This window comes from Oncorhynchus kisutch, linkage group LG8, assembly GCF_002021735.2.
Source record: "Oncorhynchus kisutch isolate 150728-3 linkage group LG8, Okis_V2, whole genome shotgun sequence".
Classification (NCBI taxonomy): domain Eukaryota; kingdom Metazoa; phylum Chordata; class Actinopteri; order Salmoniformes; family Salmonidae; genus Oncorhynchus; species Oncorhynchus kisutch.
The window spans coordinates 78,691,100-78,708,810 of record NC_034181.2 but is presented as its reverse complement, the minus strand read 5'-3'; the positions used below and the strand labels follow the sequence as shown (position 1 = coordinate 78,708,810).

Genomic DNA, 17,711 nt, shown 5'->3' with positions numbered 1-17,711 from the left:
AGTAGGTTTATAATTGCACACATTTATGAAGATTTTACACTATTGTGGAGAGATGTACTGTTTGGATTCTTTACATACAATAGAAATAAGCGGAATCATTTTTATGTAATTAATTGTATTATTCTTTTGGCCAAATTTCATATACACAAATGTAAATTTACAAACAGAAAACCACATTTTCGTACCCTACAAAAATAAATTGAACTGTATTTTAAGACGGTTAAATGCTCTACTAACAAAAAGCTGTTAGAATTGTAAGTATATGCATGTCCCTTAAGGTCCTTGTGTAATTGTAATGTGATATTGTACCCCCTAGCCCCGCCCCTAGCTCGATTGTCTATTGTTTGTAATCTATGTTCCCTCATGTGCTTTATGTATTGATTTGTTGTTAATAAAAATAACATTAAAAATAAATAAATAAAATAAAAAGACGTTACAGATCTCATCGGACGTCAACTACACTCTGATGGTCCATCCATTAGATTTGATCAATACCTCAGTAGATTATGTTAATTTCTCAATTCTGGGGACACCCCTGAGTGAACGTTTTTTGTTGCCCTAGTGTGACAGGTTAAAGGAAATACTCATAGCCTGTTACACATTAAAAAGTATTAGTAAGCTCATAGTACGTGAGGATCTTAAAACATCTAAGGTTAAAATGTTCATGCAATTCAGTATTAGTTGATAGAGATTGATAATTCATATAATTGTGTTAAAGTTCAATCTGTCAAGCGTACAAAGGGTACGAATTGTGAGAGGAATGTGTAAACGTTATATTGATGACTTTATTTTGTGGTGCCTAACGGAAGGGTAAAAATGTTAATCTGTGATCTACTAAATGCTCTTAACCTATGAGCCTAAGATCGATTGCTCTGGTCTCCACCCAAGTTCCCGGAGAAATCGCGGTCTTTTCTTTTTGCACTAAAAGTTATTATTGAGGAAATAAAACCGTATCACTCTCGTGATTATTTCTTCCCTTTTTCAGGGGCGTAACACTAGCACTACACAGCTGATTCAAATCATCAAAGCTTGTTGATGAGTTGGTTATTTGAATCAGCTGTGTAGTGCTAATGCAAACATCAAAACGTGCTCCCGGGGGGGGGGGGGGGGGGGCAGTGTTTTATAAAGATCCTGAGTACTGACCTGATTCTATTAATGATTGTTCACATTGAAACTAGGGATGTTAACATAGAGACTAGAGTTAGTTAAATAAAACAAGGCACGTCAGTTAAGAACCAATTCTTATTGACAATGACGGCTAAACCTGGACGATGCTGGACCAATTGTGCGCCGCCCTATGGGACTCCCAATCACGGCCAGCTGTGATACAGCCTGGAATCTAACCAGGGTCTGTAGTGACACCTCTTGCACTGAGATGCAGTGCCTTAGACCGCTGCGACACCAGGGAGCCCCTAGAGTAATTTCAACGGTCTGTGATTTAAGGAAAATACTCTCATCCTGTCTGGTTTATACTGTTATGTTATGTTGTTATTCCTATCTTTTTCTTTCATGATACAGACAGGGATATTATTTAGACTAGCATTTAGATTTATATTCTAGAAGTTATATTCTACTCAATATAGATCTCTGTAGTTGTACTTGTATTTTTAAATGATCAAATAAATTAAATCAATCCGTTGGTTTAGCGTGTGTGTTGGGAAGGTTATAGGGGAGCAGGGCACACACACACACACTGCACTTTATCAGGTAACATCCACACACTCCAGCAGCATCAGACTGGCCTACCAGGTGACAGTAGTGCGTGCACCACGGACAGATACAATCTCATACCTCCTGAGATCAGAGCACCAATCTACTGCAGGCTTCCTGTCCAGATCCTCATCTACCAATCTTTCACTTTTTTCACTTTTTTCTCCTTTCTCTCTCTATCCCACCAGGTTCTGAATTATCAGAGAGGGATATATCTGCTCTATACACAAATCAACATTCTACTGCTATTACACAGTGACAACAGTGCCAGCAGTGGTGTAAAGCACTTCAGTAGTACTTTTTTTATTTTATTATTTTTATTATTATTTTTTCACCTTTATTTAACCAGGTAGGCTAGTTGAGAACAAGTTCTCAAATCCCTTTAAATTATGTTTACTTAAATTGTTTATTTGGGGTATCTATACTTCACTTTACTATTTCTATTTTTGACTTCTTTTACTTCACTACATTCCTAAAGAAAATAATTGACTTTTTACCCCATAGATTATCACTTTTTTAATGCTTAGCAGGCAGGACAGGAAACTGGTCAAATTCATGCAAGAGAAAAAAAAATCCCTGTTCATCCCTACTTCATCTGATCTGGCGGACTCAATAAACACAAATGCTTTGTTTGTAAATTATATCCGAGTGTTGAGTGTGCTGTTTGCTTAATACAAGGAATTTTTAATTATTTTGATACTTAAGTATATTATAGCAATTCCATTTAATTTGATACTTAAGTATATTTAAAACCATAACCAACATTACGAACACACATACAGCGGGGCAAAAAGGTATTTAGTCAGCCACCAATTGTGCAAGTTCTCCCACTTAAAAAGATGAGAGGCCTGTAATTTTCATCATAGGTACACTTCAACTATGACAGACAAAATGAGGAAAAAAATCCAGAAAATCACATTGTAGGATTTTTTATGAATTTATTTGCAAATTATGGTGGAAAATAAGTATTTGGTCAATAACAAAAGTTTCTCTCAATACTTTTTCATATACCCTTTGTTGGCAATGACAGAGGTCAAACGTTTTCTGTAAGTCTTCACAAGGTTTTCACACACTGTTGCTGGTATTTTGGCCCATTCCTCCATGCAGATCTCCTCTAGAGCAGTAATATTTTGTGGCTGTTGCTGGGCAACATGGACTTTCAACTCCCTCCAAAGATTTTCTATGGGGTTGAGATCTGGAGACTGGCTAGGGATCATTGTCATGCTGAAAGACCCTGCCACGTTTCATCTTCAATGTTTTCACTCAAAATCTCACGATACATGGCCCCATTCATTCTTTCCTTTACACGGATCAGTCGTCCTGGTCCCTTTGCAGAAAAACAGCCCCAAAGCATGATATTTCCACCCCCATGCTTCACAGTAGGTATGGTGTTCTTTGGATGCAACTCAGCATTCTTTGTCCTCCAAACACGACGAGTAGAGTTTTTACCAAAAAGTTATATTTTGTTTTCATCTGACCATATGACATTCTCCCGATCTTCTTCTGGATCATCCAAATGCTCTCTAGCAAACTTCAGACGGGCCTGGACATGTACTGGCTTAAGCAGGGGGACACGTCTGGCACTGCAGGATTTGAGTCCCTGGCGGCGTAGTGTGTTACTGATGGTAGACTTTGTTACATTGGTCCCAGCTCTCTGCAGGTCATTCACTAGGTCCCCCCGTGTGGTTCTGGGATATTTGCTGACCGTTCTTGTGATCATTTTTTTGTCTGTCCACAGTCTAATGACATTCACTGTCCCCTGTCCACAGTCTAGTGACATTCACTACTCCCTGTCCACAGTCTAGTGACATTCACTACTCCCCATCTACAGTCTAGTGACATTCACTACTCCCCGTCCACAGTCTAGTGACATTCACAAATCCCCGTCAACAGTCTAGTTAAATTCACAAATTCCCATCCACAGTCTAGTGACATTCACAAATCCCCGTCCACAGTCTAGTGACATTCACTACTCCCCGTCCACAGTCTAGTGACATTCACTACTCCCCGTCCACAGTCTAGTGACATTCACTACTCCCCGTCCACAGTCTAGTGACATTCACTACTCCCCGTCCACAGTCTAGTGACATTCACTACTCCCCGTCCACAGTCTAGTGACATTCACTACTCCCCGTCCACAGTCTAGTGACATTCACTATTCCCTGTCCACAGTCTAGTGACATTCACTACTCCCTGTCCACAGTCGTGACATTCCCTGTCCCCTGTCCACAGTCTAGTGACATTCACTGTCCCCTGTCCACAGTCTAGTGACATTCACTGTCCCCTGTCCACAGTCTAGTGACATTCACTACTCCCCGTCTACAGTCTAGTGACATTCACTGTCCCCTGTCCACAGTCTAGTGACATTCACTACTCCCCGTCCACAGTCTAGTGACATTCACTGTCCCCTGTCCACAGTCTAGTGACAATCACTACTCCCTGTCCACAGTCTAGTGACATTCACTACTCCCTGTCCACAGTCTAGTGACATTCACTATTCCCTGTCCACAGTCTAGTGACATTCACTACTCCCTGTCCACAGTCTAGTGACATTCCCTGTCCCCTGTCCACAGTCTAGTGACATTCCCTGTCCCCTGTCCACAGTCTAGTGACATTCACTGTCCCCTGTCCACAGTCTAGTGACATTCACTACTCCCTGTCCACAGTCTAGTGACATTCACTACTCCCTGTCCACAGTCTAGTGACATTCACTGTCCCCTGTCCACAGTCTAGTGACATTCACAAATCCCCGTCAACAGTCTTGTGACATTCACTACTCCCCGTCCACAGTCTAGTGACATACACTACTCCCCGTCCAGTCTAGTGACATTCACTATTCCCTGTCTACAGTCTTGTGACATTCACTACTCCCTGTCTACAGTCTAGTGACATTCACTACTCCCCGTTCACAGTCTAGTGACATTCACTACTCCCCGTCCACAGTCTAGTAACATTCACTACTCCCCGTCCACAGTCTAGTGACATTCACTGTCCCCTGTCCACAGTCTGTAGAGAACATCATTCTCTGCCCCCTGTCCAGTATAGAGCGGGCATCATTCAAAGATATCATTCACTGTCCCTGCTCCAGTCTATAGATATCATTCACTGTCCCTGCTCCAGTCTATAGATATCATTCACTGTCCCTGCTCCAGTCTATAGATATCATTCACTGTCCCTCTCCAGTCTATAGATATCATTCACTGTCCCCTCTCCAGTCTATAGATATCATTCACTGTCCCTCTCCAGTCTATAGATATCATTCACTGTCCCCTCTCCAGTCTATAGATATCATTCACTGTCCCTCTCCAGTCTATAGATATCATTCACTGTCCCTCTCCAGTCTAGTGACATTCACTGTCCCCTGTCCACAGTCAGGTGACATTCACAAATCCCCGTCAACAGTCTAGTTAAATTCACAAATTCCCATCCACAGTCTAGTGACATTCACAAATCCCCGTCCACAGTCGAGTGACATTCACTACTCCCCATCCACAGTCTAGTGACAATCACTGTCCCCTGTCCACAGTCTGTAGAGAACATCATTCTCTGCCCCCTGTCCAGTATAGAGTGGGCATCATTCAAAGATATCATTCACTGTCCCTGCTCCAGTCTATAGATATCATTCACTGTCCCTGCTCCAGTCTATAGATATCATTCACTGTCCCCGCTCCAGTCTATAGATATCATTCACTGTCCCCTCTCCAGTCTATAGATATCATTCACTGTCCCCTCTCCAGTATATAGATATCATTCGCTGTCCCTCTCCAGTCTATAGATATTATTCACTGTCCCCTCTCCAGTCTAGATATCATTCACTGTCACCTCTCCAGTCTATAGATATCATTCACTGTCCCCTCTCCAGTCTATAGATATCATTCACTGTCCCCTCTCCAGTCTATAGATATCATTCGCTGTCCCTCTCCAGTCTATAGATATTATTCACTGTCCCCTCTCCAGTCTATAGATATTATTCACTGTCCCCTCTCCAGTCTATAGATATTATTCACTGTCCCCTCTCCAGTCTAGATATCATTCACTGTCACCTCTCCAGTCTATAGATATCATTCACTGTCCCCTCTCCAGTCTATAGATATCATTCACTGTCCCCTCTCCAGTCTATAGATATCATTCACTGTCCCCTCTCCAGTCTATAGATATCATTCACTGTCCCCTCTCCAGTCTATAGATATCATTCGCTGTCCCTCTCCAGTCTATAGATATTATTCACTGTCCCCTCTCCAGTCTATAGATATCATTCACTGTCCCCTCTCCAGTCTATAGATATCATTCACTGTCCCCCCTCCAGTCTATAGATATCATTCACTGTCACCTGTCCAGTTTAGGGATGCCAACACAGCATGACTAGCATCAGTCCCCAGCCCAGACATCAGCAGGTCAGTGATCATTCTGCTGGGTGTCTAATGTCAGTGATCATTCTGCTGGGTGTCTAAGGTCAGTGATCATTCTATTGGGTGTCTAAGGTCAGTGATCATTCTATTGGGTGTCTAATGTCAGTAATCATTCTGCTGGGTGTCTAAGGTCAGTGATCATTCTATTGGGTGTCTAATGTCAGTGATCATTCTGCTGGGTGTCTAAGGTCAGTGATCATTCTATTGGGTGTCTAAGGTCAGTGATCATTCTACTGGGTGTTTAAGGTCATTGAGGTCAGAGAGTTTAACATGTTTCTCAAACCCCAGACTTCTGTCTGACTCGCTGCCTCTCCATTCCTCACACTCTCTCCATCCTGGTCTCTCACCAATTCCCCCTCCCCCCTTGCTTGTTTTTGAGATTCAGTCCCGGGAGTCCCATCTGGGAGCCAGTAAGGATGTCCCCCTTCATCAGTAATCTCTATAATCCATCATCTAAACAGCCAGTGTCAATAGAACTAGCGATAATAACTGGGTATTAATATGTTAGCCAGTTCCCCATGATGAACCACAGCAGTGACGGGCTGCTGTTAGTCTACTGGGAGAAAACATGTCAACAGGATATAACAGTCACACATTGACAACATCAGCTCAGCTCTCAGTATGTTGTATGTGTTCTATGGTAGGAAATCAGGTCAGTCTCAGTGTTGCATGTTCTGAGGGTCTGAGAGGCCCAGGGCTATACAGACCCTTTGATGGTTCAGATATACAATGCTATACACACACTTACCTCAATCACTCACTCTGGATCCCCTCCTCATTAAACAGTCACTCTTAGCCAGAAATCTACTCTGGGGCAGAGAGACATTGTATGGGAAGCAGGTTAAGGGGGTTAAACTCATTTGCAAGGTTTGCTTGGGGTGAGTGCCGGCTAGTCAGAGAGCAAGGCTTGTGTGTACAGTGTGGGTCAGCAGACAGTGCTGATAGTATAAACAGATTGGAGAAGCAGCAGATAATACTGCTCTTCCCATGGCTCAGGGGTGTGTGAGAATAAACATGATAAAAGTGTATATCAGATGGAAAGCCAAAACCGTTAAAAGCCGGCATAACGGAAACTAGTAACGATCATCAAGATGAGATAGTGACACTCTTTAATAACAGAGTCTCAGTCACTATCTGATCTCATCTTGATAGCTAGTAGTTTGTGCTATTTCAGAGTCTGTCACTATCTGATCTCATCTTGATGGGGCAGGCCTCATGCTCCACATCTCGTCTCTCCGATACACTTCTCAGAATCGGAATAAAAAGTGCTGACTTGTGTAACAAGATACAACTGCAGCGTCCTAGAAGGTTTGCTGTGGCTAGGTGTAGAGAACAGCAGTAACCACAGCCTTGTATGTGATGGTGACTAAAATGCCATTAGTTAAGAGGTTTCGGTCTCTGTCCGTACATCTCATCCTGGTAGACAAGGATAAGACCGAATGGTTACGGCCCTGGTCTAATCCCGCCCCCTCACTGACAGACACGTCTCATTGCTGTAGCGTCACTGAGCGTAGGACTGAATTCTCTGGCTAGGAGAAAACACTGGATTTCCAATTCACCAGAAATACATTTAGCAAAAACTATTGAGACAAATGTGACTCCATGAAAGACAACGTTGTGTTTTTCACAGCAAGGGCTGTGTTTCCTAGAAGGCTTGTGGTGGCTGTGTAGAGAATAGCAGTAACCACAGCCTTGTATGTGACGGTGACTAAAGTACCATTAGTTGCATCTAGAATAGCAGTAGCTGCAGTTGTGTAACAGGATACAAGTCAGCGCTTTTATTCTAAGAAGAGTATCGAAGAGACAAGATGTGGAGCCTGAGGCCTGCAAGACCATGATGGGGGAGATGAGGGGTAGTGTGTAGGCTGATAAACACTTGGTGACCGTAACAAGAAGTCACAAAGAGTTCTGAAGTCAAAGTGAAACCAAAAGGACTCCTGGACTCCCAGTCTTTACCATCCTGCAGTCTCTCACACTCACCTTTAACAAAAGACAGTACTGTGACTCCATGACAAACTTTTTATTTAGAAAAAGACATAAATAAGTCACGCACTATAGGGAACAGGGTGCATTTGCAATGCAGACCATGTGTATTCAATTGGTCTGAGGCAGACATGCTTAATATCATCTCACACTGTAGCACCACTGTCTGTAAAGCCCTTAAAAGCATTACATACCATCTCAGACACAGATAGAAACCTACACAGACAGACCAAGGATATTTAACTATAGGCCTGGAGGACCTGAACACTTCTGGTTTTCATCATCTCAGAGACTGTATGCATGTACTCTGGCCGGCCAATCAATTAGCAGGTAGAAAAGAATCGGGCAGTAATGTGGACCTCCGGGCCTGGAGTAGAAGAGCCCTGTTTTTATAAACCAGAAATGGATGTCTAACATGAGACAGAAAAAGGTAAAAAACTACAAAATAACAATGAAATCTGCCAAGGGGCAATGCAAAGATGGCAACTTAACATTTTTATTTCATATAAATATAATATATTAATGTATGTTTATTACACTAAAAAATATTCTTGCCACACACACACATTACTTGAAGTAGAAAGGCAAGAGGGACATTCATAAAAACAAGTCAGGGCACTAAGCAGTGGACAAAATGATAGGGTTTGTCCCCAAATGCCACCCCATTTCTATATAGGTCAGGGATATTGAAATCTGGACCTACAAGCCAGTTCCACTGTTGATTTTCATTCCTCCCCTCTTACCAGGAACGGCTTTAGACCTGAGACACCAGTTGGGTGCCATTAATGATCAGGTAGATCAGAAAAGCAGGACTACTTCAGAACGTCAGGCTTGGATTTGAATAGCCCTGATATAGGGATGAAGTCCCCATTTGAGAAGCAGCCATCCACATCTAAATGGTCATCTTTGTAGCTGCACGGTCAAACAGAATGCAACCAACCATAGTAGTCCAGTTGTGGTCAACACAACATGTGGTCCCTGTGCGCTCGCTTTGACAAAAATACTATATTTTAATAACATAACAGCGGAAAGATATGCAAACTAATAATATTCACATATTCCATCATTTCAGAAGGCCTTTAGTTTGTTGTGGTACAATCTCTAGGTATGACTGAATAATAGTTGAAGGTATTACTGCGGACTGAAAGATGTGGAAACATTCAGTTGATGAATGAAACTAAACCATGTAATGGAATCCTGCTTCAGTGTGACACATGGGCGTAATTCACCAGGGGGTGAAGGGGGACATGTCCCATCCACTATTCAAAAAAAGATATTTTGGCCCTAAGTTAGTCTCTCCCCCCCACCCCTCATTTTCAAGACAGTGTTTTGCCCCTGTTGTGACACCATTTAACCCATTGAAGACCTACCACACGGCCATCACTTTGAAATGAGACTGATGATGCAGCAGGGCTTGTGCTGTGTGTTAGCGGACCAGGAGGAAGGTTAACCCTGCGATGCCCACGCCAGCAGCAGCAAACAGGGCAGTCTTCATGGACGAGTCCTGGTTCACCTCTCTTGCTGTGTGGAAGAACTTACAGAAGCCCTCCTAGAAGAGAGAGGATTAGATCCATATATTTTATTGAACACTTATTCAGGTCACGATGGTGTATCAAAGGACCAGGCTAGAGATCAAAATAAGGAAGTCAGGAAACTTAGTTGAATACTGCTCAAAAAGCCCCATTTCCTCTCGTGTTTTCAGAACGAGAGACAACTGCCTGCGGACAGTCCCTGCTATAACAGACCTGTGTCGTGATTAGTAAGGCAAATCTCAAAATGTGGTCGTGTTCATCAGTCTATTTGTTGTTCTGATCCAGACCCAGCTGGTTGTGTTCATCAGTCTATTTGTTGTTCTGATCCAGACCCAGCTGGTTGTGTTCATCAGTCTATTTGTTGTTCTGATCCAGACCCAGCTGGTTGTGTTCATCAGTCTATTTGTTGTTCTGATCCAGACCCAGCTGGTTGTGTTCATCAGTCTATTTGTTGTTCTGATCCAGACCCAGCTGGTTGTGTTCATCAGTCTATTTGTTGTTCTGATCCAGACCCAGCTGGTTGTGTTCATCAGTCTATTTGTTGTTCTGATCCAGACCCAGCTGGTTGTGTTCATCAGTCTATTTGTTGTTCTGATCCAGACCCAGCTGGTTGTGTTCATCAGTCTATTTGTTGTTCTGATCCAGACCCAGCTGGTTGTGTTCATCAGTCTATTTGTTGTTCTGATCCAGACCCAGCTGGTTGTGTTCATCAGTCTATTTGTTGTTCTGATCCAGACCCAGCTGGTTGTGTTCATCAGTCTATTTGTTGTTCTGATCCAGACCCAGCTGGTTGTGTTCATCAGTCTATTTGTTGTTCTGATCCAGACCCAGCTGGTTGTGTTCATCAGTCTATTTGTTGTTCTGATCCAGACCCAGCTGGTTGTGTTCATCAGTCTATTTGTTGTTCTGATCCAGACCCAGCTGGTTGTGTTCATCAGTCTATTTGTTTTTCTGATCCAGACCCAGCTGGTTGTGTTCATCAGTCTATTTGTTGTTCTGATCCAGACTAGTTTTTGAGTATTAACGATTGTTGTGTGCTTGGAGGTCACTAGACTGTTACGTTAGTTAGAGATGGTACATTCGGCTGTTGGGACCAGCTGGCTAGAGGGGGGGGGGGGGGGGGGGGGGGGGGTTGGTTAATTCACAAAAGCAGTCAACAAATTGAGCTGCAGCTGTGTTGTTGCTACCCCAGCACTACAGTCCTATGTTGTTTTGGAGTACCCCAGTAACCCCACTACCCCTGATCCACTTTATATGGCTATACTGGCTGTGTTGACCTTGTACAAACCCTCTTTAAAGTGACAGGTAGACCTTTGACCTCTCAGACAACCAGGGTTTATAGTCCACACCACAGTAAAATCACTCTGTATTGACTGAAGTGTTATACATTTATAAATCTACTGTGACACAACAGCTTAAAATGGTGGCCTCCCGGGTGGCGCAGTGGTTAAGGGCGCTGTACTGCAGCGCCAGCTGTCACACCAGACTCTGGGTTCGCACCCAGGCTCTGTCGTAACCGGCCACGACCGGGAGGTCCGTAGGGCGACGCACAATTGGCCTATCGTCGTCCGGGTTAGGGAGGGCTTGGCCGGTAGGGATATCCTTGTCTCGTCGCGCACCAGCGACTCCTGTGCGCGTTAACCAAGGTTGCCAGGTGCATGGCGTTTCCTCCGACACATTGGTGCGGCAGGCTTCCGGGTTGGATGCGCGCTGTGTTAAGAAGCAGTGCGGCTTGGTTGGGTTGCGTATCGGAGGACGCATGACTTTCAACCTTAGTCTCTCCCGAGCCCGTACGGGAGTTGTAGCGATGAGACAAGATGGTAGCTACGAAAACAATTGGATACCACGAAATTGGGGAGAAAAAGGGCTAAAATAACATTTTAAAAAAGAGGCAAATTTAGGGCCAGTTCCCCCAGACACAATTTTCAAATGGGAATTCTCCATTGAGGTTCAATCCAGAACTACATTGAAACTTTTACAGTAATTTAAGTAATTTAGTAGACACGCTCTTATCCAGAGCGATTTACAGGAGGAATTAACGTTAAGTGCCTTGCTCGAGGGGACATCGACAGAGTTTTCACCTAGTTGTCTCTGGGATTCAAACCAGCGACCTTCCCTTTACTGGCCCAATGTTCTTAACCACTAGGCTACCTTCCGCCCCTAGACTTAATCTGTCCGGGAAACTGTCCCCAATATTGTCATATTTCTTGTACCACAAAAATCCTGTGTTTTAAGCAGTCATTTCTGGATTAGACCTGAACATTGTGTTGGTAGCACAAACACAGCAGCCACATAGCAAGAAGCCACAAGGTGTCTGAAACAGACATTATTGACAATAGAAGGTGTCATTGTCCAACTGTTTCTCTTAGCTTGACAGAGAACTAGTGCTGCTGATATTAGCCCAGATTCCCATCTCTAATTCCCACCAGCTTAGTCAATGATCCTGTGTGTGTGCGTGCATATGTGTCCATAAGTGCATGTGTGTGATGCTTACTGCTCAAACCTACCCAGCCTTTGTTCTCCAGCATCCAGTCACTCTTCTCCTCTCCTAGGTAGTCTGCTATGGTCTCCGCCAGTGCCCTGCAGCGCTCCTTCCCCCCCAGCTCCATGCCATTACCCAGCCCCTGGTCTGTGTCCTCTCCCTGTAGTTCTCTGACCAGCACACCAGTGAAGGTGAACAGAGAGACCACCCTCCCCCAGTTCATCTGTCCATCTCCCACCAGCTCCTCCATCACCCTCCTCAGACAGGCACAGGGGTCCGGCCCGCATTGGCACAGGAAGCTGTGTGCCAGGGCATGGAAGCGGGCCCGGTGCTTGGCCTCCATGTCCCGGGCCTGGTGCCGCATGGCTGCAGCCGAGTCGCTGGGAGGAGGACCAGGCGGGGCTTTCCAGGACCCACTGGCAGGGATAATACTGCAGACAGACAGGTAGTCCTCTGCTATAGCCAGGGTTTCTTTCCACAGCCCGCATGACATGGTCTACAGGAAGACATACAGTTAATACATTATCTATAGCCTATATATCAGAAAGGGCCTCTGCTACACAGTTTTCTTCCACAGGCAGCACGACATGATAAATACAGGAAACACTATCAATACATTATCACATGCAGTTCATTTCTCACAGCCCACACTGCAGGGGCTAGACTATAGAGGAAACACTATCAATACATTATCACATGCAGTTCATTTCTCACAGCCCACACTGCAGGGGCTAGACTATAGAGGAAACATTCTCAATATTCATATTGTTATGCCTAAAAGGTCATGCATTATACAGCAGGCTTCTCTCCACAACCCACCCTACATGGTCTATTGGAAACAACCTCAATCTAATCCCAAAGAGGTGACATCCTCTGTGCAATACCAAGTAGAGGCTTGTACTCAAAACTGAAAGCAAAGCTACGTTTCCCAATGAGCTGCATAGACCACATAGCAAGCATGAACTAATCTGTAAATAGAACGGTAAACAGTTGGCTAGGTAGCTTTGTAACTAGCTAGCTAAATAACTGGCTATGTGAGCAAGCCAGTCAAATCTAATTTAAGAGCCCTTTAAGTCTGGATTAATTCAGGACGAGGCATGAAAGAAACAAGAGTTGTAGCTAGAGCTAATACGTTAGCTAGCTACAGTACCGTATAAAGAAAACTGAATTGACTTGAAAATTGACATATTTGTACTTGCTAGCTAGCTTGACTGTCAAATCGAAGGCAAGTCACACACATCGCAATCTAGCTAGGTAAATTAGCTATCCAGCTAACGTTAAGTAGTTGGATTGTTTTACATTTTCTTGTCAACATCAACATTGGAAAATAGATAACCAGTCATGGTTTGGATATGAGTAAGCAGGGCTTCTCGCGAACGTTAGACATTTCTGGCTAGCAGCTGAAAGCTAACTAGTGTAGTACTGATTGACACAAAGGACCAGAGAAACCAAGGCAGCGAACAACATCAGTGGCTCAAACCGCATCGATCCATTCACTCAATCTGTAAAACCGAAGCTTGACACGCTTATCCAAGAATAGTTCGAGTTGAAGAAAAATAAATAGCATATTCTAGGTAGGAAAAAGTTAACAAAAAGCTCACCCTCCCAGCGATCAGACTGCTTTCTCCACGTACAGACGGAAGGAGGATCGCTGTCATCAACCGTATTTCCGCCTCACCAGGCTCTCGCCAGACTTTATACTCACTAAGCAACGTCACAAAAATGGCATTTCCCTGAATTGTATTGTTCCGCTAGAAGAGAATCAGATGTCATGGAAATAACGTTACCTGTCTCCATATCATCATCCTCTTCGTCATTTCCATCATAACCATAGGATAAAACAAACTTGTAAGACACTAGTAATCAATCATTTCAATAAAATGTATTTATTTCACAAGAAGACTATGATTACAAATGAACAATACTTCAAACACTCCCTCTTTCTCCCTCTCTGGCTAGCCACAGTCTATGGCCTGGTTTTATATAACAGTAGTATTGAACTTTAGATCTGAACAAGTTACAACCTGGGCAGACTAATTGACTGGTAAACTACAGACTGTGAAGCAGGTTTAAAGGGGGACTAGGGAGCATAAAAACGGCAGTGAGTTAGCTTCTATACAGGAAAGTCAGTACTGCATGGCATTGGCTAGGACCTGCTGTAGAGGAAAACTGCTCAACTGACTTTAGTAATACAATAGTAATAATAATTGTAATACTGCTAATAATAAAGCTTTAGGACCTCATTGACCTGATGAGCATTTGGTATAGTCCAACTTCAGTCAAACAAATAGTCTCTGTGAGTCAAACCTAGATAGTTTATTATTGTGTGTAACTGAATATAGTTTCTATAGGCAGACTCTTTCTGCGGCAGGGTGTGCTCCATGGGCACTCTGGGTCGACTGGTCACATGACTCTGGTCCTGACCCTTAACCTCTGACCCCTGACTTCCAGGGGTTCAGTCTCGCTCTGATGACATCACAGCAGCTCTAGGCCCAGATCTGTTGGAGAAAGAGCACAGAACATCAGATTGTATTCAATAAGACATTTAAACAACAGCACTTGTCAAAAAGTATATTACAGGTACCCGGTGCAGACCCCAAAGAGCAGGCAGCAGCATAGTGACAATGAAAAACTCCATGGAAGGAAGAAACCTTGATAGAAATCAGATTTTTGGGGAGATGGAGAATCCCCCTTTGTCAGACCGGTGTAGATTATGAGGCAGAGCAACTCGGAGGAGAAGTGGTCCTGTGTGGCTCTGTTGGTAGAGCGTGGCACTTGCAACACCAGGGTTGTGGGTTTAATTCCCATGGGGAATCAGTATGGGAGGGAGGGGAGGGGAAAGTATGAAAATGTATGCATCCACTAAGTCGCTCTGGATAAACATGTCTGCTAAAATGATGTAAGTGAGATCACCAGAGGGAAGACTATGGCTGTGTTACTATACTTCCACAGACATTAATGAAGAACAACTACTACAGTATCTCTCAGTGGTGGTTTCCGCGTCCTATATTGTGGCTGTGCCTGTAGTGGAAAACAGAAGTATGTACTGTGGGGATAGCATGACGCATGACTCTGCAGAACCAGGGTTTTCCACAAATAGGTACTCTCAGCCTCTCCCCCTCTCTCTAGCCCATGTTGTATCACATCCGGCCGTGATTGGGAGTACCAAATGGCGGCGCACAATTAGCCCAGCGTTGGCGGGGTAGGCCGCCATTATAAATATGAATTTGTTCTTAACTGACTTGCCTAGTTAAATAAAACATTTTTTTAAATAAGGTGTTGTCCCTCCTTGTTTCAGCTCCCTTCCGACCCCCCTACCCTCTTGTCTCACCCGTAGAGTGTTGTCCCTCCTTGTTTCAGCTCCCTTCCGACCCCCCTACCCTCTTGTCTCACCCGTAGAGTGTTGTCCCTCCTTGTTTCAGCTCCCTTCCGACCCCCCTACCCTCTTGTCTCACCCGTAGAGTGTTGTCCCAGGACCCGGAGCAGAAAGCAGTTCCATCAGGAGAGACTCTGAGTGAGCTGACTCTGTTCTCATGACCAAACAGGATGGCTACTCTGGTCCCCTTCAGGACGTCCCACACATTGATGGTGTAGTCATTATAGCCAGCAAACAACAGACGACCTGGAGGAGGGGTAGAGAGAGAGAGAGAAAGATGGATACAGAGATAGAGGGGTAGAAAGGGTCAGATTCTAGAATATTCTCCAATATGCTGGAGGACATCACAGAACAGATGTATTACAGTTTAAATTGCATTTGACAGAGGCTAATAGAGTGGATATAATGAATAATCAATCAGCTCTAAGTTACATGGAATCCAGTTTTGGTAAAAATGTAGTAAAACTCCAGATGGCAGAGTGGTAATTCCCTTTCCCACATCTCAACTGCATTAAATTCCCCTCTTGGCTGAAGTGTGATCTCCATCACAAGTTTGATAATAAACTGTCATCTTTATACAGCCATATAAAAACTAATACTAAAGACTTTGTACCTCTACAATTATATAACACACAGAGGAATAACATTTTTGGGGATAGAATCCAGTCTCGGCCTACACACAAAATCAGATAAGATCAAATTTATTTCGCCTTTATTTAACCAGGTAGGCAAGTTGAGAACAAGTTCTCATTTACAATTGCGATAAAGCAAAGCAGTTCGACACATACAACGACACAGAGTTACACATGGAGTAAAACAAACATACAGTCAATAATACAGTATAAACAAGTCTATATACGATGTGAGCAAATGACGTGAGTTAAGGGAGGTAAAGGCAAAAAAAAGGCCATGGTGGCAAAGTAAATACAATATAGCAAGTAAAACACTGGAATGGTAGATTTGCAGTGGAAGAATGTGCAAAGTAGAAATAAAAATGCTGGTGTGCAAAAGAGCAAAATAAATAAATTAAATAAATAAATACAGTTGGGAAAGAGGTAGTTGTTTGGGCTAAATTATAGGTGGGCTATGTACAGGTGCAGTAATCTGTGCGCTGCTCTGACAGTTGGTGCTTAAAGCTAGTGAGGGAGATAAGTGTTTCCAGTTTCAGTGATTTTTGATAAATAAAATCCCTTGACCGCTATAAAGGCCGTGGCAGTATATCTATTGCATCATCACACCCGGTAAGAAAGAAAGTGAAAGAGGCAAAGTGAAGATGGGAAAGATTGCCTGGCACAACATCCAATAATAACACAACAACACCAGTAAATGTCCAACAACATTATTGTAAATGTGTTCATGATCGGGGGACCAAAAGATGTTTAGTTGACTCTAGTCTCTGTTGAGAGGAAGCTAATAAAGAGGTATTATCTGTCAAACGGTTGCTGACTATTGTCCACATCTTACCACTAAGAGAGAAGTCGACACTGGCGGCTCCAAACATTATGCTGTCTTTCGAGTAGATGGACACCTCCCGATCAGCCCTGAGATCAAACAGACGGCACTGGAACACACAGACAATCAATGGGACATTTTGATTGGATTTTTTATTTAACCCATTACATGCTAGTTGTTGTTTCTGTCTGTGCTGTGAACTCAAAGGCCCAGCATATTTCCTAATGAGAGACAAAGTTACATTGTAATTTTCCCATGATGTACAATAAAGTTATATCGTAATGTATTGTATTTTTCCTCCTTGGCCTGAATAACACTTCTTAAAACAATACAAACCTGTGTAGTAATGTAAAACAGTGCTTTGACACATGTACTGTATGATGTGAAAGAGCGGTCTTTGACCAGTGACATCACAGTAAGATAATCAATTCTCTCCCAGAGATTCTGTTAACCTAACGGTGTTATTGAGACAGAGTGTCCGACTGCCACACACAACCCACAGAATCACATCAAAGGTCCATCATCTGTAAAGTGACACCCTATTCCCTTTATAGGGCACTACCTTTGATTAGAGCTTTTTGGTTGCAACTCTGTGGCTTTGTTCAAGAGTAGTGCACTAAGTAGGGTGTATAAGTGTGCTATAAGTGTGTTATAAACTCACGGTAGAGTCGTCAGAAGCAGAGGCAAAAGCATCGCCACTGGGGTAGTACCTGGAGAGAGAGAGCGAGAGAGAGGGAGAGCGATAGAGAGAGAGGGAGAGCGTGTGA

At 43.5% G+C, this 17,711-nt stretch overlaps 2 protein-coding genes across 3 annotated transcripts in view; both read right to left on the bottom strand.

Moving 5' to 3' along the window:
* Positions 1-8,124: 8,124 nt before the first annotated feature.
* Positions 8,125-13,850, bottom strand: LOC116374888 (anti-apoptotic protein NR13-like). Its single transcript, XM_031831297.1, has 3 exons — positions 13,718-13,850; positions 12,142-12,612; positions 8,125-9,651 (listed from the first exon to the last, which is right to left on the bottom strand). The coding sequence occupies exons 1-3, from the start codon at positions 13,772-13,774 to the stop codon at positions 9,529-9,531; spliced, it is 651 nt and encodes a 216-aa protein (XP_031687157.1). The 5' UTR covers positions 13,775-13,850; the 3' UTR covers positions 8,125-9,528.
* A 129-nt stretch (positions 13,851-13,979) lies between these two features.
* LOC116374887 (guanine nucleotide-binding protein subunit beta-5b) overlaps positions 13,980-17,711 on the bottom strand; it is an 18,189-nt gene continuing 14,457 nt past the window's right edge. For both annotated transcript variants that reach the window (XM_031831295.1, XM_031831296.1), the window contains 4 exons: positions 17,606-17,654; positions 16,957-17,053; positions 15,572-15,738; positions 13,980-14,614 (listed from right to left, as the gene is read on the bottom strand). In XM_031831295.1, coding sequence (XP_031687155.1) covers positions 14,603-14,614; positions 15,572-15,738; positions 16,957-17,053; positions 17,606-17,654 — 325 coding nt within the window. In that variant the 3' untranslated portion in view covers positions 13,980-14,602. The remainder of the gene's footprint in view (positions 14,615-15,571; positions 15,739-16,956; positions 17,054-17,605; positions 17,655-17,711) is intronic.